General features: G+C 44.5%; 1 protein-coding gene across 1 annotated transcript in view; it reads left to right on the forward strand.

Moving 5' to 3' along the window:
- The window catches only part of ATRAID (all-trans retinoic acid induced differentiation factor), an 84,369-nt gene that overhangs the window by 36,762 nt on the left and 20,293 nt on the right, over nucleotides 1-27,314 (forward strand). The window contains exons 3-4 of the mRNA XM_086928143.1: nucleotides 14,565-14,636; nucleotides 15,798-15,869. Coding sequence (XP_086784269.1) covers nucleotides 14,565-14,636; nucleotides 15,798-15,869 — 144 coding nt within the window. The remainder of the gene's footprint in view (nucleotides 1-14,564; nucleotides 14,637-15,797; nucleotides 15,870-27,314) is intronic.

The raw sequence follows: 27,314 nt of genomic DNA on the forward strand, positions 1-27,314 counted from the left end.
TTCAGTTCACCCAGGAAGAGAGGATGATAACGCTTTATGTAATTGTTTTTCATTAATAAAGAAGATAATTAAGTATAGTAAAGAAAAAGGGAAGGGATGCAGAAGGCTCACAGTGGTCTGGTTCACACTGGAAAAGGAAAGTGAATGTTCATGTACTCTTAAATCAGTTCACAGTCATGGAAAGAGGAAGAAGAACTGCATTGTTATTTGAGTTTACTGTGAGAGATGGGGAAGGGTTTAAAATAGTATTGAATTTATTGTATTACTAAGAGTACATGATTGTGAGGTACTACTTCAGTGTACACAGAGCTCCACCCTATTACTCATTAATAGCCAAACTCAAGCAGTTGCTATAAAAAACACCTTTCTGCTTAAGCAGAGGGTGTTACGTAACCCTCCATGCTTAAGAAGTAAGATGATTTTGGATGGCAGCCAGAGTGTTGTGGGAGGACATGTCAGGGCGTCGCTGACACCAGCCCAGATAAACCCACAGGACTGACTATCAGAAAGGGGAAGGGACAAGCACTATCAAAGCCAATAGGTCTTGCCTTTGTGACCTATTGACTTTGCCAATGGCTTTTAGCCACACTGCAGAGCATTCAGGATGACGTACCGCGTGGCTAAAGTAAAAAGAAAAAGCCTTTAACTTGGTCGCTCACGTCATTTGGTAGACCAGCGGGCACATACACAATGATATGGGTGTTGTGTTTTTATTTTCTTTTTATTTACCAATCCAGGTGGACGGGCACCTAAAAAGAAAATGCAAACGTGTTTTCTTTTTTAAAAGCAGGTGGGCAGGTTGAGAAGAACCAACACTGTGAAAGGCAGGGAGAACTGGAAGCAACAAGTGGGATGATGGGGCAGAACGTGAAGTACCGAAGGAGAATTTGAGAAGGGGACGCAAAAGCAACAGGGGGATGAGCACCTAACACAGGGAGGCCAGGAAGGACACGGAATCAACACCGAGAGCGGGGTTGTGGGATGCTTTGAGAAGAAGTACATGGGCGACCGCAAGAGGGAAAGGACAAGAAGAAGCATTGACAGAGCAACGATCGACCGAGCAATGTTGAGTTCAGAGGGGTCGTTACACAAGGCAGATGAATGAAATACATGCTCTCTCACAGAATGCTTGACACAAAAGAAAGTAGTGCTTGAATCACAAACCGTGTAATCTGAAATGGATGCTAGTCAAAGAGACTGTAAAAGATGCAATGCTCCATGGGAGGGACAACTGAAATATTTACAAGCTGGAGCATGAATAAGAAGCAGGCAAATGAGCATGAGAAGGAAAAGCCAATCATTGATAAGCAATGGGCAGCTCCAAGCTCCTCTGTGTTCTTGGTAAGCCACACTGTCTCACAGCTGACTGCGCATGTACTGTCTTCTAAGCTTGACCTAACCACTCACCTGCAAAAAGCTTCAATGGGCGATTAATAGAACAGCCCAGTTTGACTGTGTTATTTCAAGGTCAGATGTGACCTCTGGCTCTGCAATGAATAATGTTGCAGCCACTCCATGCTGCTTGATACAGAAGCATTTGGCGGGTAATGTTTAGATATGGTTCTGTTTGGCATCAAGATGAGTGCAGCAACGCACGTGAGGGCCAAGCAGGAGCATAAATGAGGAGAGAAGCAGCTCAGGCTTCACTTTCAAAAGCAGGTCCGTAAACGGACTGTGCCTCATATAGGGAGAGAAATCGGCCGAACGCGGAACCCAAGATTCTCGCTAAGGTTCTAGCCAATCGCTTAGTTAAAATTATATCAAGCCTAATGCACCCGGACCGATCCGGCTTTATTCCACAGCGGAACACGGCACTAAACCTAGACCGTGTCCACGGTGTTTTAGGTACAACAATACTAGAACCAGCCATTCTTGTGTCCCTAGACGCAACCATGGCATTCAATACTATTGAATGACCGTATCTCATGGCTGTGCTCCAGAAAATGGGGTTTGGTCCATGTTTATCCAATGGGTGCGTCTCCTGTATACGATGCCCTTGGCGCAAGTTGTGGTTAATAATAAAAAGTCAGACACATCTACTCTTAGTCGGGGAACTAGTCAGGGATGCCCCCCGCCCCCCCCCCCCCCGCCCTCCTGTTTGCCTTTGCACTGGAACCGCTGGTGGCATGGATTCGAAGAGATCCGGTAATACGGGGTCTGCGTTGGTCTCCTGAATGGGAGGACTGCTTTTCGCTCTACGTGGACGACCTATTTCTCTATTTGATTTCTCCTAAGAAATCCCTAATGTCGTGTTGGATATATTGGCAATATTCGGCAGATATTCCGGGTTCACATTCAATTGGACCAAGTCCCACTTGTATGTCCTTCAGGGAGAGCCATTTGCCCTACCCCGAGATTGCCCGATCCAGATCAGCACTACGGGATTCAAATACTTAGGAATCTTTCTCTCTTTAGATCAGATTCTCTAAAGCGAGATATAGCCAGCTGGAAATCGCTTACCCTCTCTCTCCTGGGCAAGGCCGCTCTTTTTAAAATGATGTCCCTTCCCCGTTTCCTTTATGCCCAGGAAAAATCAATGGAACCAGTCCCAATGACATACTTTAAAGAATTGAAAGTCTCCAGTGAGATTTATTGTGGACTGGAACGCTGCGTATTGCTTTCGGCAAACTCCCCTTAAATTAGTATGATGGAGGCATTATCCTCCCTGATATAAAGAAATATTATTGGGCTGCACATCTGACAGCTATCAATCATGGCACCTACGGTGACCCGGAAGACTATGTATACCGTATGGACAGGTGGCTCCTCCCGGGAGGAAATTACAATAGATCACTTTATTTGAAACCTGTCCACTATCACTTAACGGGCTTCACTGGGCATTCAGTACATGCGTGGCATACAACGAACAGATCCCTCGGGTGGGGAAATAGACTGACGCTAGTTACCCCCTTGTGGGACTCTGAGCGACTGGGTAATATGTGAAGTCGAAGGGGTTTGATAGATGGGACCTGATTGGTATCTCGCAGATTGTGGACATGTGGGAAAAGGGAGGTGTGAAAACATTTGCTGCTCTCCAACGCCAACTCCAGCTAGCTGACACTGAACATTTTTGCTATACCCAAGTTAGTCACGCATTACACTCACTTTTTCCAAAGGGTTCCTCCCCGCCGGAGTCCTCTACAGTGGAGAATAGGATATTATGTTGTTAAAAAGACTGACAACCTTATTCCTGCAGTATCAGAGGAGGTCCTAGTGGCCCATAGTCTTGGCACATGTACCTCTATATTCGGGAATACACTTGGGAAAGCAGTATGTTTCGAGTTAGACCTCAGGTAATCACAATACTAAGTTTGAGTGAGCCCGTAGTCCTTTTTGTTCAAATGGCAAATATAACCCACTGACAGAAATAGAAATGACGACAACCGATGTAATGGCCCTCCGTCCTCAAAGCGCACTGGGGGCATAAATAACCCCCCGTACAGACCGACCGAACGACCCACCCGTCTACATTCGTCCTTCCTTGGTGTCGATCAAACCGCCACAGTCTCCGCGAACTCTTAAAACGGAGAGCTTTGAGGACGGATGGCCGTTACATCGGTTGTCGTCATTTCTATTTCTGACAGTGGGTTATATATGCCATGTTTTTAGATCTCTGCGAAAGATCATCAACTCGGGGGACAATCGGAGTGCCACCGGAAGGGCATTCCAGGCCACTGCAGCCCCTCGGATAAAACTCCTGCCTCCCCAGCACACTTTCCTGGTGCGTGGGGTATTAATCAGTCCTTGAGTAGCTGACCTCAGAGCTCTACCTGGTTTGTACCAATGAAATTATTGACCTAGGAATGATGGACCTATGCCATGGACTGCCTTGAAAACAATGCACATGCTCTTAAATAGGATCCGCTTCCGTACTGGTAGCCAATGCAGCTTCACAGGTTCATGCGAGATGGAAGCAAACTTGGGCAAGCTGTAAGAAGACGAGCTGCTGCATTCTGTAATATCTGTAACTTATTTAGTACTCCTTGCTGGGCTTCAAGGAGTAAACTGTTGCAGTAGTCTAAACGTGAAAGCACCAGGGCCGTCACCACTGTTTTTTTTTGCAGTCCGCTGGAAGAAACCGGAGAACCTTCCGAAGGATTTTCAGCGTCCAGTGGATAGATGAGGCTAAGGCGTTTACCTGGGGTCTATAAGAGAGTCTATCATCTATAACGACCCCCAAATTCTTAACCTTATTGACCGGGGTGGGGAGGGTCCCCATCTCTTCTGCCACCACCTCGGTCCCCAAAAGTTGACCGTAGAACCAAACAGTATCACTTCGGTTTTGGCCGAATTAAGTTTTAAGCAATTCCCGACCATCCATGTGCTCACCGCCGTCATGCATTCCTGGAACTTACTGGCCACGTCATCCTCTCTCCTTGGTAGCAACGACACCACAATCTGTGTGTCGTCTGCGTAAGATGTTAGTTCAAACCCATGGGAGCTGATGACCGGGGCCAAGGACGAGACATAGTGAGGAGCCCTGAGGAACCCCACAAGGTGGTTGAAAGGATTTAGACTCAAAGTCTCCGAGCGTGACTACCTGGACCCTGTTGGTCAGAAAAGATCTCAAAATGTCTAGGGCCTTCCCCTGTACCCCACGTTCTTCCATCCGGTCCACCAAGATGGTATGGTGGACCGTATCAAAGGCCGTAGATAAGTCCAGCATAACCAGGGCCGCCCGGCCCCCAGAGTCCATCACTTTCCTGATCTCTTCCGTTGACTTAATCAGGGCGGACTCCGTGCTATGGCCGGGTCTAAACCCGTGCTGTGAAGTGTCTAGCCCTTGAGTAGTTCCTAGGTGTGCGCTAAGCTGGATGTTCATATTTCTTTCTAGGATCTTGACCGGTAAATGTAATCTTGCGATCGGCCGATAGTTGTTGGGGTCCGAAATATCTAAGTTAGGCTTTTTTAATAGGGGCTTAATAGAGGCCCACTTCCAGCTCAATGGAAAATCCCCCTTCTCAAATAGCTGGTTAAATAATACAGCTAGGGCATCGGCAATGGGGGCTACTGTCAGCTTTGCAACCCTTACTGGGCAGGGGTCGTGGGGTGAACCAGATTTTAAACTCAGCAGATGGCTCTTGACCTCTTCTCCCTCAACTGGGGCAAAGCCAAGCAGTTTAATGCTCTATGTGGTCGCCGTCCGGCTCCTAGACCTGGACACCTGCAGGCTCTGTGACACCTGGGCTTCCAACGATACAAAAATCTTTTCCGCCTTGCTCGAAAAGAACTGAGCTAGGCTCTCTCAGAGTTCCTGGCTTGGTGGCGTTCCTGGTTGTTCACTTGCTGATTTAGGTGTAGCCAGGCTTACAGCCGTATGAAAGAGTTCCTTAGAAGAGCTTTTAGCCCAAAGGATACGGTCTGTAAGGTAGGATTGCTTAAGTTGTCTTATCCTCTCTTTGTAGATTCCCTGACTGGCTCTATATTTCTTTTTCTCTGCTTCGCTGTAATTTTTGCGCCAGGCTCGTACTGATTTTTTGCACTCGAGCTTTAGTTCCCTGAGTTCCTCTGTAAACCAGGGGGCTGATGGAACTGTACGAGAAGGGCGCCAACTTTTAGGTGGGGCCAATATAGTACAGGCCTGATCGATCCAGTTAGCATAGGTAATGGCGAAGGGATCCCAACTGGAACCATCGAATTACAGGCCTATTAGCCTTATTGATGTGCCCCAAAAATTATATGGGAGACTATTGCTGGGGAGACTCCAGGAATGGATGGAAGATCAGGCCATACTAACCCCATTGCAAGCAGGCTTTAGGGCCAAGATGTCTACAATGGAACAATTGTATAGGTTACAGCTGATCCACTGGAAGCATGTTCTACTTGAACAGGGGAGCTTATATGTCACGTTTGTTGACCTAAAGCCATCTTTTGATATGGTTGATCGAGACCACCTGTGGAATATCCTGGGTTCTATGGGGGTTCCACCATACCTCTGTTAACAACTGCAGCGACTTCATGAGGGCACTTATGCTAGAGTGCGGTATTGAAAAGATGCACAACTGACAGCCCCCTTTTCGGTTGACAAGGGGGTTTGTCAGGGTTGTGTACTGGCACCAACCCTCTTTTCACTTTTCCTTAATGGCTTAGTGGAAGACCTATATCATGCAAAAGATCTTGATTCCCCAAAAATAGGTCCCTGTAAATGTCCTGCATTAATGTTTGCAAATGATACCCTGCTCCTCTCGAAGTCACCTATGGGGATGCAGAGAGTATTCAGAGAATTCACAGATTTTTGCAAAAAGAGGAAATTGCAGGTTAATGCCACCAAAACAAAATATATGGTCTACAGCGCCAAGCATTCCACCTATCCTCATCCAGTCATGGATGATATTCCACTGGGACGAGTTAACGTGTTTGAATACCTGGGATTGACCCTGAATGACAAAATGACCTGGGTCCCCCAAATTGAGAAGGCAATTCTGAGGTTAACTCAGACAATAGGTGGTTTAAGGAAAGTCCAAAATGGTTGTTCACTGAAGACAATTAGTCCCCAGCTGGAGATTTACAAAGTACAAGCTCGCTCTGCGGCCTTGTACGGGGCGGAACTTTGGGGGCATAGCAAAATCAACTCACTAACGATAACTGAAAATAAATTCCTCAGAAGTATCATGTTATTGCCAACCAATACCCCAATGGTTCCACTCAGGATGGACCTGGGTATCCTCCCTGTGGCGGATCTCATCTCGAGCTGACCACTGTTATACTGGCGCCGGCTCTGGAGCACAGAGGAGTTAACCCACTACAGGAAGGAGCTTAGGTCGCTTTTATAGCTACCAGGAGCAGCTGGAAAAATACCATGGTTGTCCTTTGTAAGAGATTCTTTTAAGGCAATTGGCAGAGAGGACCTATGGGCAATACCTGAGGAAGCATGTGTAATTAACCCCCCAAAAAACCCTATCTAAACAGCTGAAAGATTATAACTTGCTGCTTTTAAACCAAGTTTATCCACCACAAGTCTGACCTGGGTTTTTTTGAGTTATAAATCATCTTACTCTTTTGAACGGGCTCTGGATGCAGGACATCCTCCGTCGATAAGGAGGCTGTTCTTGCAATTCAGATACGGTACCATCCCATTATTTGCAACAACAAATAAGTGGACAGAGGGGTCCTGTCACCTTTGCCCCGGCTGTCATGTGAATGAAGAAACTGAAGCCCATGTGATCTTTTTTTGCCAGGCCTTTAAACCGGCTAGGAAAAAATGGATCATACAGTTGTGCAGGAACCTAGGCATAAGGGACTACTCGGTTACACTTAGAATTGTAAAATCTGAAATGGATCCACTGTTTGCCTGGAGAAATTTCGAAATTGCAAAAACAATGTGGATGAAACGAGGACGCCTTTTAGAAACTGATGTTTAATATTATGATTCTTATACTCTGGAGTCTTTTTTTAATCCCAATATGTTTATTAATTCTCTTAACGTTTTTATATTAATTTATCTTTTTATTGAAAATACACAACTGGGATTTTCAAACTTAATTGTTTAAACATTATGAATGTTATGGGTCTACATGCAATTTATTGTAATTTGCTAAGCTATAACTGCAATCCATGAAATTGATGTACCAACTGAAACTGCTGATTTAATCTTTGCACTTTTATAACTAGAAAAGTCGAAATAAAGTATAATGAATGAATAACTCCCTCTGACTTTTGTGCTAATTTAGATACATAGGGAGGTGGTGGTTTTGTTTATCACATTCTGTTCTGGATTAACTGTCCTCATTCTTGCGGTTTATGTACCCAGGGATGAGGAATTCCTATAGCCTGACGCCCAGGACATATTGTCTGGGGTCAAGGGCAACAGGTTTTCATGTGTATTTTGTCCTTGGGACAAGTATGCCCAACCCCCTGCAGCAGGAACCCTTTGGCTGCCAGTTTGCAGTTATACATTATGGATCAGGGAAGCCTTAACTGCGCTGTCTGCAGTTAAGGTAATATTTTTGGCCATATGTTAATGCTGTTCAAACTTGTATTTAAGGTTCCTTAATTGAAAGCCTTTATTATTAGGGTGAGCGCTTTAAGTAAATGTTGTAAGCTATGACTGCACTACTGACAGTGGTTCCAGTATAAAAATGTGCACACACGTTTTCAAAGTTTAGTAATGAGGCTATGTATAATGCTCCCAGAATCCTCTCTGATTTGATGCAAATACTTTCAGAAGCTTGAAAGCAAGATTGATGATTCTTTGCTTTCAAAATAAAATATTCATAAAAAATATGAAAGCAGGAAAATAATTCCCTATAATATTGTAAAATTTCAGGTACCATTTCTTTGCAGCATCATTTAGTAGCATGTGTTGCCGTATGCTTGTTTTTCCCAGAAAATATTGATAATGTATAATCAGTGTAACCAGTTTGAATAAGTTTATGGGAAACCAAAATAAACAAGCATTGGCACCGCCAGTAGGTCTGAAATTGATGGTCTGCATTTTAGTTTTGTGAATGTGTGAATTGTTTTTGTAAAACCTTATTGGTGTGGGAGCTGCTGGGCCCTCACCATTATAACCAGCATTGGCAAAAGCAAAAACGATTTTGGGTCTCAAAAAGCGCACACTGTCACAGTAGTTACTGGCACTGAACAAAACTTCTTTGTGTGTCCCTCTGCTCCTTGTGAAAGAGCAGAATGTTGTCCCTCACAATGAAGCCAGCCGATACAGAGAGACAGAATTTTATTAAACGCAAAAGGTCATGGTCCATGCCAGACAAAATTAGAGCTCCAATTATTAAAGAAAGTCTCAAAAGTTCACAAATGTTTATTTATTTATTTATTTATTATTTATTTATTAGAAAGTTTTGTATAGCGCGAACAAGACCCGTGGGTATCAGAGCGCTTAACATATAGGCGTATGCGACAGACAATATATATCACTCAGTTATACGGGCATCGGAACGAATTACATAAGAGGCGTGGACGAAAGACATATATATCAAACAGTTCTACAGACAACAAATATGAGGTAGATGATAAGAGGTAGGTAATAAATATAGACAGTGTTGGATATACTTCAATCACGAGAAGATGTGTAAGCAACTATGAGGTAGATGATAGGAGGTAGATGATAAATAAGGTCGTAGGTGGATATATATCTATCATAAGTAGAGTGTGTAAACAGGTATGATATTTAGTTCATTGTCAGTTCGAGACTGATCAGTTCTAGGTAGTGTATTTTTTCATCAGATTGCTCTTTAACTCTCGCTTATGTTCTTGCCTTAAGTGCAGCTATACAGCTTTCTTGAATTCCCAAGAATTTACAGAAGTAGGACAAGAAAACGTACTCATAGAAAATATTTGTGATCTGGATTTTTGCATGAGCAAATGTGCATGTGTAAATTTGCTCATGCGAAAATCTGAGTGTTTGCAAGTTCACTTTCCCTCCAACCACTTTTTTCCCCAACTCTGGAAGAAGGTTTACGTCTGCCATTGTCTGGAGTACCTTTCCAACATTTACCAGTATGGGAAAGATTAGAGAGGAGTTGTTGAAACCCATTAAAACATGCAAATAAGTAGGTTTGCTCAGACACAAAAGGGCATTCTAACCCTTGAACTATTGCTTACCACTACCGTCAGCCCCAGTATGTATATCTGCGATAAAGTGGCATAAGGGCATTGAAAATATTCAAACACTACTGTGGTCTGCACCCTGGCATAATCAGAGAGGCTATATCAGAGTTGTTATATAATGAGATTCAATCAATCAAAGACATTTATATAGCGCGCTACCTACCCGTAGGGTCTCGAGGCGCTGGGGGGGGGGGGGGGGGGGGGGGGTGGTGCCGCTACTGCTCGAACAGCCAGGTCTTGAGCTTCTTCCTGAAGGAGAGGTGGTCTTGGGTCAGGCGCAGGTCGGCCGGGAGGGAGTTCCAGGTCTTGGCGGCCAGGTAGGAGAAGGATCTTCCTCCTGTAGTGGCTCTGCGGACGCGTGGGACGGCGGCGAGGGCGTGGCTGGCGGAACGGAGGTGGCGTTTGGGAGCGTAGAAGTTGATTCGGTTGTTGAGGTAGTTCGGGCCTTGGTCGTGGAGAGCTTTGTGTGCGTGGGTAAGGAGGCAGAAGGTGATTCTCTGGTTGACCGGGAGCCAGTGCAGGTCTCTTAGGTGTCCGGAGATGTGATTGCTGCCATAATTTGTCGCCGCACTACATGGCACCAAAGGAACAAGTGGATTTTGTTACAGGACAAGTAGATTTATGAAGCAACCTGCCCAATGGACAAGTAGATATATTTTTTTATTTCTTCATCCCTGACAGTACCGCTCCTTAAAATTGCAAAAAACTGCAACAGAAAGCTTATTGGCAACTACATTATAATGTAATTCTCTGCCATTTTACTTAATCTGCATTTTTTTCATTTGTATGTGCTCCCACGGTTTCCTGTTCCTTCTCTCTCGTTCTCTTGACTAGGTCGTTTTCTTTGTCTGCCTAATTCTTAAACACATTTCTCCTATGCTCTTTCCAGTTTTCCTTGCTCTCAACTACTCCCTCTCTACATGCTCTTTCTGTCTGTCTCACCCTCTTTCTCAAGCTGCTGCCTCTCTCTCACTTGGCTTTCACTATTCAGCCCTGTCTTTTTTTGATGGAACACTCACCTTTTCCTCAAACTCAACTAATGATAGTCACACTCACTCTGCATGCTCCAGTGGTCAATTTTGAGGCAGGTACTTATACCACACCACTTTCAAAGTTCACCAGCCGCAACTGGGCTCGACAAGTAAAATATTATGAGCTGCATCTTTAGTTCATGCTGGAAAGGATTAGATGACTGTGAGGTGCTACTTCAGTTTGCACTTGGGGAGATGTGTGTAGGAGTTTTAGATGCAACCTTTAGGTCATTCCATATTAAGTTTATACAAGAAGGATTGTGAGGTGGTGGGGAGATGAAAGTGAAGGACTGTGAGTTGTTTCAAAGGTGAAGGATTATGAGGTGTTGCAGAGGGTAAGGTGAAGGATTATGAGGTGTTGCAGAAGGTAAGGTGAAGGATTATGAGGTTTTTGGGAGAAGGTGAAGGATTGTGAGGTTTTAGGGAGAGGAAAGTGAAAGATTGTGATGTGTTGGGGAGAGGTAGTTGAAGGACTGTGAGGTTTTGAGGAGAGGAAGGTGAAGGATTGTGAGGTGTTAGCAAGAGGAAGGTGTGGATTGTGAGGTATTGAGGAAGGTGAAGGATTGTGAGGTGTTGGGGATAGGAAGGTGAAGGATTGTGAGGTGTTGGGGCGAGGAAGGTTAAGGTTTGCAAGTTATTGCTGAGAGTAAAGTGAAGGGTTTTGAGGTGCTTTGGAGAGGAAGGTGAAGGGTTGTAAGGTGCTGGGGAGAGGAAGGTGAAGGGTTGTGAGGTGTTGGGGAGAGGAAGGTGAAGTATTGTGAGGTGTTGAGGAGAGGAAGGTGGAAGTTCTCAGTTTATCCTTGAACAGGAGAGTGAACGTTTGAGATGTTCGTGTGGGGCAGTAGAGTTTATGAGTTGAAGGAGCTTCTATATCTGCTGATAGTGAGAAGGATTGTGATGGATCGTGTGCTTTAACATCAGCTCATACTGGAACAAGCATTGGCCAAGCCAATAATACTGTCATTCTTTAGGTTTTGTGTAATGATGTTTTGGCATAGTTTTTGTAAATCTTTGTTGGTAGGGCTGCAGAGGCCGCACCAAGCCAAAATAAAACAAACATTGGCAATGAGCAGTTTTTGTGTCTCACACATTGCCACAGCAGTCTCTAGCACTTAAGTGAACTGATTTTTGGGTTGAAGTGCACCCTGCAAAAGGGCAAAATGTGTCACTCTTAGTGAAGTTATGCAATTGCTGGAGTGGACCGACCCATTGTCCCATGCTGTAGTGGATGGAATTAAAATTTGAATGAACCAATAACGGATCAATAGATTAAGGGGGCTAGCTGAAAGCCCCTATTAGTAAGTATGTTGTACATATAATGTTGGTAAAGTCAAAAGATCTTGGCTAATTCCAGAGCTAAAAGGAGGGATACGCAGTGTGAGATTTACTAGAGAGTGCACTCCCGAAGGGGCAGCTGGGTTGAGGCTGTGTCGCGGGATAGTGCAGGAAGGCATCCTTTACAGGAGGGTTCCAAAGCGTCTTTCGAAGCTGCGCATCTGGAACATATGCAGATGATGATGTGGTCCGGGATCATGCTCTGGTGCAGAGTCCTCTTTCATCACTTTATGAGGAGTTTCAGCTCTGCGTGTTTAAATCAGCAAGAGCACCAAATCGTGATTTTACAACCAAGCCCCTGGAACAGTATGAGAATGGTACTGATCCACAACCCCCCGCCCCCTTTGTATACACCCCCACCTCCAGGACAGATTTTGTGTAGATCAAACTACATACTGTGCCTCATGCGGAGTCTATCCACCAAAAACATTGAGTGAATGTGTGTGACACTCATTGCCTGACATGATATGCTTGTGTTTGTTATATTTTTCTTGTCACATAGCATGATGTACAATGTTTCCACCACCTCTTTACACTGGTGAGTGTCTAGTGTTGTGTTGTTGTGGTTTCGGACATAAGGGGAGCTCCTAAGGATGTGGTGTCTAGTCTTTCAGCCTTTTACCAACTTGCGAGAAAGAGTAAGTGTGTGTCCATCCATCCATACCTTGGATATAATTGGTGTTACCAGTCCTTGAGGTGTGCTCCTTGTGTCAGAGCAGTTGTGTTGCGTTTCTCTGTTTGTAGAATTTTCCCTAAGATAGCTTGTATCTTTTGACATTCCTCCAATTCATGTGGGTGTGATTGTGGAAAGTGTACATATTATGAAGGGGTGTTGGGGACAAATGGTGTGCATGGCAATTTTGCAATGGAGTAGAAAAGGTGGGCAAGCATAACTCAATAAGAGTAGACACATTTCAGCAAGCTAGACCACGGGAAATTAAGTTATGTGTCCTTTTCATTAGAAGCGAACATGAAGGTTTCCTTGCCAGCAAACTGTCAGGTATCTCTTTCATGTGTCACAGTTGCACTGATCTCTAGCCCTGTTTTGATGTATCTAAATTTAGACCTAGGTCTCTAAAGGAAAGATTTCCCAGTTGCCTTCTTGCCAGGTGGTCCATCTTTATATATCTATGGCCAAATTCAAGGACTGGGGGTGGCATGGATTCCTCCCTAGTGATGATTTCTTTCCTTTCAAATCTATCACAGGATGGTTTCTTTTCTCAGCACCCTTCCCACTAGGTAGATCTCTCTTGCATCCCCAGATTTTGTATGGTGTACTGCTGGTTTCCTTAAGTCCTGAATTTTGTCTAGAACTGATCGGGATCTGTAAGCGATCTGCTGTGTAGTATTCTGGTCTTACATGTAGTCTCTCTTTTAAGACCCTTGTTGAATATAGTTGGGATGTGGTTGCACTTCTTGGTTCTTAATGAATCTGATGGGCATGGCTTCATGTTTAGCCGAACCATGTTACTGGTGAGTGTTAGAACTGGGGAATAGGACCATGATTGTGTTTAGGGACAAACTGGGAAGTAGTTGGTGGTATCAGTGTTGGGTGGTGTCAGTTTTTAGTGGACGCTCTATGCCATTCATGACACTTCTGAAAAGTGATAATTGAACTATTGTGTGTTCAGCTTTTAATCTGTTGGAGCTTCATGTAGAGGTCCCGCATTGATGTAGTGTGGGTTGGAGATTTATTCACCAGTAGGATTGAGAAGAGGTGTCCAACAATTGTTTCCCTGGTGGATGTTAGCGTTTCCTGAAGGTAATGCTGTTGATGGTGAATGGTTGGTACTAAGGCTCCTTACATTGGTGGAATGCAGGTTCTTTTCTGTAGCATGTTGGATGTAAGATTCACTGGGCATTGACTTTGACCGGCTTGGTTGCTCTGCCTCAAGTCTCCCTGTCCTCTCCTTGTGAGGGTTTTATGTAGGTACAGCTGTGCTTGGCTTTGACATTACCTCTTTGGGCCACTGTCCTTCCATCAGCTACCAGTCAATGAAAGAAGCTGCTCACTGGTGGAAGGGGTTTCTAGCATCAAACCTCATCTACTAGAGTGTTCACCGGTACCTGCCCCCTATTCCCTGATCTCTTATTGATACTGTTGTGGCAGTGGATGGTAAATACGAAGGTGGATCCCTTTGAGCTGGGGTTTGGGGGGGGGGGGTTAGCCTTAAATGTTTGGTTCCAAAGAGGATATTCTTTCGTGCTAACATGCTTGATCACAGTTCCATTTGTCACTTTCTGCTGCTGCGCTCGACTTGCTCGAGGTCTTGTCTACTCACTTTTATGCTGAACGATTATACTGTTTAGAGGCAGACTGGGACACCCACAATCTCTGCAAGTTTACACTACTATGCCATATACTAAAGATTTCTTTCGACCAATGCATAAGAGTATTTCTCTTACCGCTGTTTTAAAAAAACAAAACTATTTATTACTGTGTTGAATACCTCCTAACCGGACAGTCCCCTCACTCTTCCTTCTCCTGCACTGTTTACATTCACCTTCTTGCTGACCTGATGCTCTTGCTCAGGTTTCTGTTTTTATTGTTGGTCTTCAAGAGACTCTCCTGCTATCCACAATAGATTTGGGGCCTGTCACTCATTCTCTCTCTCTCTCTTCACTCCTCAGGCTGGATCTGTGGAATTGCTCACTGACGAACCTTGGTCCTGAGTTACAGAATGCCAGTGCTTCAGTCGCCATGTAAGTACACGTGAATAGAAGGAGGGAACGTGTATTCACTGTGTACTGTCAGAAGTAATCCAGGGGTGCTGAATGAAGCAGCATGAAACAACCCACTCTATCTGAGGGCAACACTACATAACAACTTGCACACAGTGTTATAAAAGTGGGGACAGGTACTGCATACCACAGCATGAAGATAAAGGCCCATTGCATTCTTCTAGACCTTAAATGAGATGAGAATTGCAACCACTGTGCACATGCCAAAGAAGATGGCAGAGGCAATACATATAGCTAGAGGTAGGAGAAGAGCTCTGCAGACCACCTTTCACTCAAAGGACGAGGCGAGGCATGACATGCCACCACACAGAGGCCAAAGAGCAGAGGCACTACATGCCACCAGAAACACACCAGGGAGAAAGAGGTGGAAAGACACTGCATGCCACCACACACATGACCAGCAATAAAATAAAAGCACTGCATACCACTGGCATTCACAAAGGAAGAGGAGAGGCATGGCCAATTTCTACACACATGCCAAGGAGGAAGAGTGTGTGAGACCCTGCATACCACTGTGCACACACACGTGCCAAAGAAGAGCGGCACTTCATACCACCATGCACGTGACGAGGAGAGGCACTCATTCTACCATGCACCCTGCAAGGGTGAAAATGTGCAGGGATGATGTCAGCAATGGTGCACATTGGAGGGGCAACGAGGGGTGACTTTGAATGGCATCATGCATAGACTGATAATTATGCGAGAAACGACATATCACTAGGCAAGCATTGGGGGGGAAGATGAATGATGCATCGCCCATAGAGAAAGAGAGGATAGCGTTACACACCCCCATGGGCAGACTTAAGAAGAAGAGACACGGGATGACACCCTGGGTATACAGGTGGAAGAGAAATGGAGCCCTACATACCACCATGCGTAGTGCGGGGGACATTGTCACTCTAAAGAGGGCAGCACAGACCTGGAAAAATGGGGAGAATGCACGACTTGGATAGTAGTTTAATTAGCCAGATCTTTAAAAACCTTGCCAGATTACAGCCCATTGCCATGAAAAACAGAATGTTGCTAGTCCGGTGGCGGTGTTAATTGGCTTGTGTGTGAGCTGTACTGTGGCCTAGTTCCAACAGATATAAATCTCATTTAAACTTTTGTTTCGTTTACTAGAGACATCTCGGGAAACCCCCTCCAGAACCTGTCCTCTACTCTCTTCCAGGGATTCAACCATTTGCAGTACATGTAAGTGATATATTTAAACACTGCCCTACTTCAATGCTATAGATGTTGTGTAATATGTTTAAAATTGATGTCGCCCAGGTGTTTTAAAAGATGAACTTATGGATCAGACCAAATTTTCTTACAAATTACGGAGCCTGGAATTTATCAGAGTATCTTTGTTCCCATTTCCTGAGGTGAAGTGTTCACTTGGTGTCCTTATAAAATAGAAGGGAATGTTTAACAAAGTTTAACGCGTTATAAATTAAAATAACATAACATAACAATGTGGCCTTCGTGTGCTAAATTCCCAACAGTAGACCTTAAAGACTCCGGAACAAAAGAATCCTCTAACCACAGAAAGTTCAGGACCTACATGTCTATAGAAACCCTAAACCGTGTCTGCCATTTTTGATTCAGGCCAACCCTTACTCCTGTTTCATAGCAGCAAGGACAATATTCTGTTTCAAAGCGGACAACCAGTCTTCTTCTGTAATTGCTTTGTTAGTTATATGCAACATCTCACTGACTACAACCTGTTTGTCATCTTCAGATAAGTCTTCTTTATGATCACCCACCAATGGCAATCTTGAAAGACAATCCGCCACAGCATTTTTAATTCCCTTATTGTATTCCATACAATTAGAAAATTCTTGTAGTCTGTATTGATAGTTGGTGATTCTGGGAGTGCCCTGCCTGCCCCTTTCATAGTAAACATACAGATCAGAGATGTATGATCACTTACACTACAAATTTAGACCCCCCATAGGAAATGGTTAACACCCCACCAGAATGGCAAAACTTCACACTCCGCTACTAAATAGGACGATTCAGCACCTCTAAGGCTACTGGGGACTGATGCTAATCCATTATGGTTTGCACGGGTGGGTTGGTACACCATCCTCTTCACCAATAAGAAGATGCAGTATGCAGATGGTGATGATAAGATTATTTTATTTCAGCATCTTAATACACGACTGACAAGAAAGCAGTCTCCCAGCAACTGAACTCAGTTTCAAATTGCTACATTTGATTCCTTACATCACTGTGCCTCCACATTCCAAACGTGCTGCAGCAACAAATGATGGGCTGAGTGCTAAATGAATCCAACATTCCCTCCTGGTCAGGAGATCTGGGTTACATCCATTGTTCTTTTGCTCCCTGTGCCACCCCAGTTTAGACCTGGCCATATGCAAATCAGTCTTGACCCTACTCCTTATGGGAACAGAGCTGCCAAGCCGTGTCCTCCCTGGACTGCAAGCGCACATCCTTTTATTCACATCATTTGTTTTCAAGCACTCCATTTCAAACATCGGATATCATGCGCTCGGCTACAATTCTAACTAAGAAACCACCTCACAGCCTGTGAATAACCAGGGCATACCAAACCTGTCAAGATCTCCATGCGACTTTGAGCAATACGTTTTAGGGGCCTGAGACACAACCTTCCAAAAGCTGGTGTTTGCCGCAACCCCCCTCCCCCACTCCTTTTTCCATCCCCACAAATAGTAGCGCCTAGTGTGAACTGTGAGTTACTTTGCAGAAATAAGAATTCGAAATCCTGCTACTAGTACAGTACACTGCCTACCCCTTACTCCTGAACCAGTATGGAGTTGCATTCACCATTTGTTGTCTAAGCATGTTTGTTGGCTGTAAGTGCACTTCCTGTCATTGCTCCCTCGGGATTGCACTGTCTATTATTTTAAGAGCAGTGTTGCCATCTCGAGTGTGGGCCAGTGCTCCTCAATCAACAAGTGTCAACATTTGCCACATATTTCATACTAATTGTGCAAGTCCCAGTCCTAATGGCACTTACTAACTCCAATGCAGGCCCTTCTCACACCGGCATAACAAATTTGCTGCTATTGCATTTTGTATACGTAACAACTAACAATATGTGTTGTGCTATTGTACAATACCATATATCGCTGTACTGCACTGGATATCTCTGACATCTAGTTAACCTGTTTATCTGTCAAACTAATCTAGACATCTGGTTATCTGGATACCGGTCTATCTGACTACCATATAACCATGCCTTTTGCTTTTTACCTTATTGTGCACGGAGCACTATTTGAATTAGACCTGCTTTCTGAAGGTGTTGCTGTATGAACAACAGACTGTCTCCCTGCCTGCGGATGCTTGACCAGTGCCTAATCGGGACTCCTTCAACTCTTTTAGCCCAGCAGAGTACTAATCGCCACTACTACAAACCTTCACCAAGCTGACCTATTGGGATACCCCAGATCAATCTGTTAGCAACAACTGTGTAACATGGCAGAAATCAAAGAAAAAAGACCAGGAAGAAATCAAGCACCATAAAGTGGGCCCAAAAAGGAAAAAGTCCCAACCCCAATCCTTGTATCCTCGATCAAAGGGAAATCTGACTTGTATCCAAACATTAATCTTGTACTGCATCTCCTCTCCTCCCTCCGTTATCTGGCGCAGAGTACCAAGACCAACTTATCTGAGGAAGGAAGGACTGCTGAGGTCTGTCAACCAGGCAGACTGGGGCAGAATCGAGAATCCGCAAGATTGAAGACCAAAAAATATCACTGCAGAAGAAAACTGACCTGACCTCCTTTTAAAAAAAAAAAAAAAAAAATCCATTCCTGGAAAGAGGTGGCTCAGATTTGGCAGACAGAAACAGAAGAGGCAACCTAAAGACCTACTCTCCTTGAAACATGGATACCAAAGATATTGGATATATCATTCTTGAAGCACTTTTACATTTAGAGAACCCACAAAGTTAATGAGACCAAAATAGAAATTTTGCAAGACTCTACCAAAGAAAATGCACATCCGACCCCCTTTGCTATAGTGGTACCTTCTAGAATGAGAATCACCTATATAGGTAAGCACATGATCTTTCATTAACCCTCTGACCTAATACCCTTCCTTAAAAACCTATCCCAATCAGACATGGTTGTATGATTTGCGGATTAAGATGATTAAGATGATTCAGATATTTCAAAAATGATCTACTCCACATTGATGATCTCTGGATTATGATATGCATCAGAGACTTGGGGAAATTCAGGGAGGTCCATAATCTCACAAGAGTCGTAGGATTCACGAGAAATTGCTATTTTGTATTCAGCTTAGTTGCTGTAGGTCTAATGGCTCGACGTTACAAGTTATGGCAAGATACGCAGATTGCATTTGCTGTCCTAATCATAATGGTAGCAAAGTCTAGATAATAGCAGACCCTTTATGAAGATCTTTATATCATAAACATCAATGCATCCACTAGAGGCAACCCTAATTTTTGAGTAAAACTAAATAAATTAAATACCACATAATGCTGCTATAATTATATTTACCCTTGGATGGTGCAGTCAACAGGATCTCTGGTTTGCTTTAAGAAGTACACAGGGAGGCTGACGAGCATTCTGGGCAAGATAGTAGCCTTAAGTACCTCCTCTTTCTCCTTACATTTCAGAGCACACGAAGGCTGATGAGCATCGCAGAACAGTGGGTAGCTTTACGAAGGATACCTCTTTCTCCTTACTGTTCATAACACTCCAAGGCTGACGAGCATCCTGGGCGAGAGAGAGTAGCTTTAAGATGAATCTCTGCTTTCTCCTTACAGTGCAGATCACAGGGATGCTGACACACATCCTGGGCTGGAGAGTAGCTTTAAGAAGGATCTCCTCTTTCTACTTGCAGTTCAGAGCACTGTGAGGCTGACACGCTTCCTGGGTGAGAGAGGGGCTTTAAGAAGAAACCCTCTTTCTCCTTATAGTTCAGAGCATGGGGAAACTGACCAGCATCCTGGGTGAGAGAGGAGCTCTTTAAGAAGGACCTCCTCTTTCTCCCCATAGTTCAATGCACAGAGAGGCTGACTAGCATCCTGTAGTGAGAGTCGCTTTAAGGACCTCCTCGTTCTCCTTACATTTCAGAGCAAGGCTGTCGAGCATCCTGATGAGAGAGAGAGTAGCTTTAAGAAGGACCGCCTTACAGCACAGAGCACAAGGAGGAGGTGTGCAGCATGCCCTGGATGACCAATAAGGGTATGGTCTTGGTGTTGTGATGTGATATTATGTTAGCATTTTTATAGCATACTGCTACCATTGATATGACCATATATCCTGGGTGTGTGGATTTTTACATAGTTCTAGGCTTTCTCACAGTTTGAATCAAAACACTTAAAGGAAGTTGGACTCTTGCTGGGTGGTGAAGGCAACTTTGTCGAATGTGTACAGTAGTTGAAACTGCCTTGGTTTAAACACTGGTTACTCTGTAATGCTTTGACGATTTTCGAGTGTATCTTTTTTCTTTGTGTATGTGTGTTTGTTTGAGTCTTACAGGGTTAGGGGTTTTACTGGAGTGACTTTACCAATTGATTTCTTATTCTCCAGTGTCAAGTTGCCCAGTACCTGTCAATTTGTGCTTGACGTTGGGGGATTTATGAAGTTTTGTATGTATTGCATATTTTTATAATCTATTGTAGAATGAAAATGTGGTGTTAGATTGTAATCTCTACACGAGGTTTGTTGGGTGATTTAAGGGTCTCGCTCGGACCGCTTTTTTTGGAATGATTATCCTCTGTATAGATTTCGGATGGTGTGTGATGCTTTGTGTATTCAGTTGAGATTGCAAAAAGAACAATTGATGGACACAATGCAGAGCAATGTCATACATTCACCCCATTACAAAGATCTGGGCCTAAATCCTTCGTTTTTTTGCTCCCCATGCTATTCCATTTGGAACACAGCCATATGGAATCAGCCTTGACCCTGGGCCCAATGGGAACAGTCCAGCCCAAACTGCCAAGCCAGATCCTCCTTGGACTGGAAAGGAGGATCCTAGGACCGGTTTCGGGGTGTCCCCTTCATCAGCCAGGATAGCTTGATTCCAGTGTCATGGAGAGCACGGGACCCATGTCTGGGCATACTCGTCCCAGTCGGGGTAACAAATGCAAAGACAACAGTTGATGGACAGGATGCAGAACAATGTCATACATTCACCCCAGTATAGAGATCTGGGCCTAAATCCATCGTTTTTGGCTCCCCATGCCACTCCAGTTTGAACCCAACCATATGCAAATCATTCCTGGCAGTTCAGGCTGGACTGTTCCCATGAGGCACAGGGTCAAGACTGATTTGCATATGGCTGGGTCTAAACTGAGGTGGCGAAGTGAGATAATGAACGATGACGGATTCAACCCAGATCTTTGACTGGGGGTGAGTGTCTGAAAAGTTTCAGTGCTCCGTCCATCATCTCCTTGTGTTTGCTTTGTTCACCCTAAGTTGGCAGGCTATGCCCAGACGTGGGTCCCTTGCTCGCTTTGCCACTGGATTCAAGCGAGCCTGGCTGATGAGGGGTGTTAGTCCGAAACCGGTCAAGGATGCTTGTTTCCAGTTCAGGGAAGACCTGGCTTGGCAGTTCAGGCGGGACTGTTCCCATGAGGCACAGGGTCAAGACCGATTTGCATATGGCTGAGTCTAAACTGAGGTGGCAAAGGGAACTAAAGAACAATGATGGATTCAACCCAGATCTGTGACTGGGGGGTGAGTGTCTGTAAAGTTTCAGTGCTCCGACCATCATCTTCTTGTGTTTGCTTTATTTGGTTGAGATTGGTCAGAGGACAATCAATGGGTTGAGAGTTCTCCCTTGTTTTCCCAACGTCATGTCATGTGTGCCAGTTAGTGATTATTGGTTGATGATGCATAGGTGGGATGCAGGTGCAGGTGAATGTGAGATTGTCATTGTGTAAAGAGCTGTGGGTGGCAGGACTGACCGAGCAAAGCCTGTAAGGAGGACCTAGTGAGAGAGCCTCATCTAATCTGGTGGAATCCACTCATCAACCCGCCACCTGACTGACGTCTGTGTCTAACAGTGGAAAGGGGGGGAGGTTTTTTTTTGAGCATCCAGCCGCCAACTCTCCAAAAGGCTGAGGGGGTATCTGTGACTTGTGAAATCAAGCACTTTCCCTTGGTAGAGCTACTGAGAAAATAAGCCCAAGTACTGGTATTGGAGACAAAGCTTACTTAAGCAGAAACCTGAACGAAAACATTTTTATATATAAAATATACGAAATTTATTAAAACAAAGCCTTTTAAGACATATAAAAATACATTGTCATGTCATAAAAATTTCAAACCGGGAAAACAGTCATAGTTCATCTAAAGTTAACAATTTCTCATACTGTAATCAATCATCTAAATGAAAAGTTATCACCTAAATTAAAACAGGTTATGCAATGCAGTTGCTAAACGTCTCCGACAGGATCTTGAAGCACTAGACTTACATCTTCACAACTCCGACCCTACTCATAAGGCCGGCAATCTTTTAGATCCCATCTTTTCTAACCTAACTGGCATTTCCTATCTCTCTTCTACTCCTGTCCTCTGGTCTGATCATTTTATTGTTAATTTTGCTATCAAAACGTCTGTGGCTGACTCCTCTAGGCCCGACCTTCCTCACAAAGCCAGTAGAAACTGGAAACGTCTTGATTTAAATAAATTAAACTCTCTTCTCGTCAACTCCAAACCTACGGTCCCCAAGATTACTATCAAAGAGCTCCCTGCTGTTACATCATGGTTAACCACCGCCCTGGATTCCTGTCTTCCGACCCAAAATAACAAATCTCAAATTCATCATCCCCCTGCTCCCTGGTTTAACGACTCCCTCCGGGCTGAAAAATCCAACTGTAAAAAATTGGAGCGCATATGGCGTTCCAACTATGACCCTTCCCATAAAATGTATTTATTTATTTATTTATTTTAAGAATTTGTAGAGCGCAAACTGTCGCCATTGCAGGCATCCTGGCGCTGACAGAGTCTGAGGGGGAAATTGAGGGGTGGAACAGAGGTGGGCGTGGGCTAGCCCGGGAAGAGCCAAGTTTTAACCTTTTTTCTGAAAGGTAGGAGTTCCTCGGTGTGTCTGATCTCAGTGGGGAGGGTGTTCCAGAGTCTGGCGGCGGTGACCTCAAAAGATCTGCCTCCAGATCTGACCTTCTTGAATCTGGGGGTAACTACCAATTTGGCATCAGAGGAGCCGAGATGTCTAGTGGGGACATACCACACAAACTTGGATTGTAAGGGGGCTGGGCCGGAGCCATGGAGGGCCCTAAAAACAATACAGAGGGCCTTAAATTGCACTCTCTGTCTGAGAGGGAGCCAGTGCAATTGTGCCAAGGCAGATGGTCCATGGGATCGCCTGAATACAAGTCCGCCCTCAAAACTTATCATGCGGCCTGTGATACCGCCAGAGCTGACTTTGCGAACAGTACCATTCTCACAGCGCAAAATAGACCTAAAGCCCTGTTCAAAATAGTCAAGGAGCTCTCGGGTGCTTCCTCGGTTCCTAAGGATCCCTGTCTAGACACTGCTCAGTGTAATGCCTTAGCCAATTTTTTTCTTGCAAAAATTGATAAGATTTATGCCATTTTTAATTCTACTCCTGCCTCCCCCACTCACTCCGTTCAAGACCTATGTAACTTTCCGCCTGATATCATTCCCGGCCCACTGCCCACTTTCTCCCCACTTCTTGCTTGGGATCCTATTTCCCCTGCGCTTCTAAATAAGTATCTTCAAGACATCAAATCTGGCTCCCCCCTGGACCCCATGCCCCCGCAAGTTCTGCGCTCTCTGGACCCAGCATCCCTCCACATTATTCTAGATGTCATGAACGCTTCTCTGACAGAAGCGATTGTTCCAAACGAATGGAAACACGCAATGGTGGTCCCACTATTAAAAAAGGCGAACGCAGACCCAAACAACCCCTCCAATTTTCGCCCTATTTCTTTGCTCTCATGCTTTTCCAAGATTTTGGAGAAACATGTTAATTCTTTGCTCAACTCCTTTGTTGAATCTTCCAATTTTCTTCATGGCTCACAATCCGGGTTCCGGGCGGGTTTTTCCACGGAAACCACCCTCCTTGGCGTGTCAGAGACCATCAGACGCCAAGTGGATAATGGGGAGACTGTGGCACTCATTCTGCTTGACTTGAGTGCCGCCTTCGACACCGTCTCCCATTCCATCTTATTATCCACGTTGGAGGTGGTTGGTGTCGGTGGTCCCGCCCTGGCCTGGATTGCTAATTTTCTTTCTGACCGCACGTTCCAAGTCTTTTCCTCTACTTCTGTCTCTTCTATTCTCCCCTCCACTCACGGTGTTCCCCAAGGGTCCATTCTTAGTCCCCTTTTCTTTAACCTGTATGTGAGGCCGCTTGCTTTTTTAGCGGAACAGGCGGGCCTCACAATTTACTCTTACGCTGATGACACTCAAGTCCTCTACTCCCTCTCCACCAATAAAAATCTCCCCTCGTCCTCTCTTCAATCCGGGCTGAAACAAATATCGGATTGGATGCTGAAGCACAAGCTAAAATTAAATGGGGACAAGACAGAACTCCTCCTGTTTGGCCCAGACACTTCACTCTGGGGCCCACACCATTGGCCATCGGAGATGGGTCCTCTACCCACTCCATCAGAGTCTGCTCGCAATCTTGGGGTTCTTTTCGATAACCAGCTAACCTTCAAGCAACACGCTGTGAAAGTCTCCGCCACCTGTACCACCATCATCAGGTGGCTGAGAAAAATCACGTGGATGCTGCCTGCGGACACCTTGAGGACCGTAGTCCAGGCTCTTGTCATCTCCCGCCTGGACTATGGGAACATCCTTCTCTTGGGCGCCGCCAAGGAGGTTACCAGGAAGTACCAGGTGGTGCAGAATATGGCAGTTCGCCTTATCTGTCACCTTCCTGCTAGATCCTCGGTTACTCCCCATATGCGGAAATTGCACTGGTTGCGCATTGAGAACAGAGTTAAGTTTAAAGCACTCTGCTATATGCATAAAATCATGACTGGTAAGGCCCCTCACTATCTGTCTGCCCTAGTGCAGCAATATATTCCCCCCCGGACACTCAGGTCTTCCACGCAGAATAAGTTCATGATTCCACGCATCAACAGAGCCAAAATGGGTGGACGCTCGTTTTCCCTGCTGGCCCCTTCCTTATGGAACGCCCTACCTCAACTGTTGCGCTCCGAATTCTGCTTCCTCACTTTCCGTAAGGGAATTAAAACCTGGCTTTTCAACACTTAACTCTATGGTCTATTATTTCTCCCACTTTCTCTTACCGTTTAGTCTGCCTTAGCGCCGGGAAACCTCCGGGTAGCTGCGCGCTTAACAAATGTAATTATAAATAAATAAAATAAATAGATTGAAAGGGGGAGAGACAAACATAGACATCAACAATTTGTCATAAAGATTTGCACATCAAAACCCTCATTCAGGCTCAATCCTAGACCCGCTTCGTTTTGTTGTTCTTAGGGTGAGCTAGATTGTTGGATTGTGCGATAATGGGCGTCGACGCGTTTCGATGGACTCTTTCAGTAATGTGCCATCTTTATCAAGACTAGAAAATATGTCTCTCCTATTGTGTGGCACTGGATGGTTACCTCATACAAGGAAATCCTGTTGGTAAACATATTGAAATCAGTGTATTTCATAAAACCACAGGTTATCATTTCTATATTGCATCTATTCATAATTAGAGCTTTACATATTTCCAATGTTGCTCATAGTTCGTACATGCTGTTAAAAGTACTACTGCTTTTTACCAACTGACGCTTCTTCTTGTTTGCATATACCGTATTTTCCGGCATATACGACGACTTTTTAACCCCTTAAAATGTTCTGGAAAGTCGGGGGTCGTCTTATAAGCCGGGTGTGAAATTTGAGAGTATGTTTTCATGCGTTTTTACATAGCGCGGACTTCACCCGAAGGTGTCAGACCGCTTCTCAATAGGAAATGGTGCATTACAGGAGGAAAAAGTGACATGTGTGCAAGTAGAGGTACGGTATAATACTGCAATAAATGGAGGGCACTCAAACACAAGAACTAATGTTACGTAGGCAATGGGGGCACTGTGGAAGTATCAAAAGCAAACCCACTGAAAGCGGATCTGAAAGAGGGAAATAAATTACAGTTACGGTACCGGTAATCTAACAATACTAATGTGGATAATGGCAATGTACAACACAGGGAAGTGGGGGGCACATCTGGTGAGGACATTCTATGATCCAATATGACAGCATTCACATTACATTTTGAATTGATTTTGGATGAAATGCCAAAGAAAGGATATCAAGTACCGTAAACCTAATATCAGAAAGAATGCTTTGGGTGCACATCTTATGCACAATTCTCCAAATGGCTATGCAGGACTGCGTTGGAAGTGGGGGTAGTCTTATACGGCGAGTACAGCACTAAACCTACATTTTATCAAGAAAAGTAGGGGGTCGTCTTATACGCCGGGTCGTCTTATACGCCGGAAAATACGGTATTTGCATCTTCAACCTTTTTAATTGACATGCATTGATTACAACATTGCTCTTATTTGCATCATAAGTCTTACATGATGGTGTATTTCCAGTATGTGGGCTTCTGTTGGGAAACAAAACCTCCCACCCAAAACGCTCATATTCGCATCTCTACTCGTGCATGGCGGCAAGGCACTGTTATGGGGGATTCCATTAAAGAAGCAATACCTCCCCATCCCATTTATAAAGGATTCGTATCATATTATTGCATCTCCTATGACTTTGTCTCAACTTATATGCCATTATTTTTTAATTTGTTTTACCTTATTGCATTTCCATTTTATATAGCTTCGGATTTATTTCTGTTTTTATATAGTTGCATCCTTGTTCTTAATTTGGTCTGAAAAAGTGAGGTATTTTGTAGATTTACAAAATGATCACTCTTGCTGTTTTCAAATGTTTATCTACGTATATTGTGATCATTCATTACCTGATGGTCCTTTTGTATCTCGCTCTTTGGTGGCCTTATTTAGATTTTTTCGAATTGGCATTAAAAAGATGTTTGTCACCTATGAAGCAATATACGGAAAGCCCCATCTAATCTGGTGGAATCCACTCATCAACCCGCCACCTGACTGACGTCTGTGTCTAACAGTGGAAAGGGGGGTAGGGTTTTTTTTGAGCATCCAGACGCCAACTCTCCAAAAGGCTGAGGGGGTATCTGTGACTTGCCCACTTCCTTATTTATAGAGCCACCTGACCGATACAAGGACCCCAAGCCTAGGCAGCCTCTTGGATCATGGAGAAGTCAGACCTGGCCATGGGGACTGGAACTACGTGGGTGGCCCTCGGTAACCTGGACCCAGGCCACAACTATAGGTGGGGGTAGACCAACTAGTGGCCGGAAATGCTAGAGTAAAGCACTACAGAGAGCCTCAGAAAAGAGCAGGCCATGCTACATATTCCAATGTGGCATGTCCACTGGACAAACGATCTGGCAGGCGTGCAGCAAGAGGGAGCCCTCCTGCTGGCTGTAGAATTTGGAGGCATCGATGAAGGTGTACAGAAATTTCCCCATAGATCACCAAGGCAAGACCAGGAGAGCTGTAATGGTGCATCATAGCTGTCACACATTGTACTAAAATGTGTGCGTTGAATAGCATGCATCATTCAGGGATGCATTTAGGATGCAGTAGATTTT

This window comes from Lissotriton vulgaris, chromosome 6, assembly GCF_964263255.1.
Source record: "Lissotriton vulgaris chromosome 6, aLisVul1.2, whole genome shotgun sequence".
NCBI lineage: Eukaryota > Metazoa > Chordata > Amphibia > Caudata > Salamandridae > Lissotriton > Lissotriton vulgaris.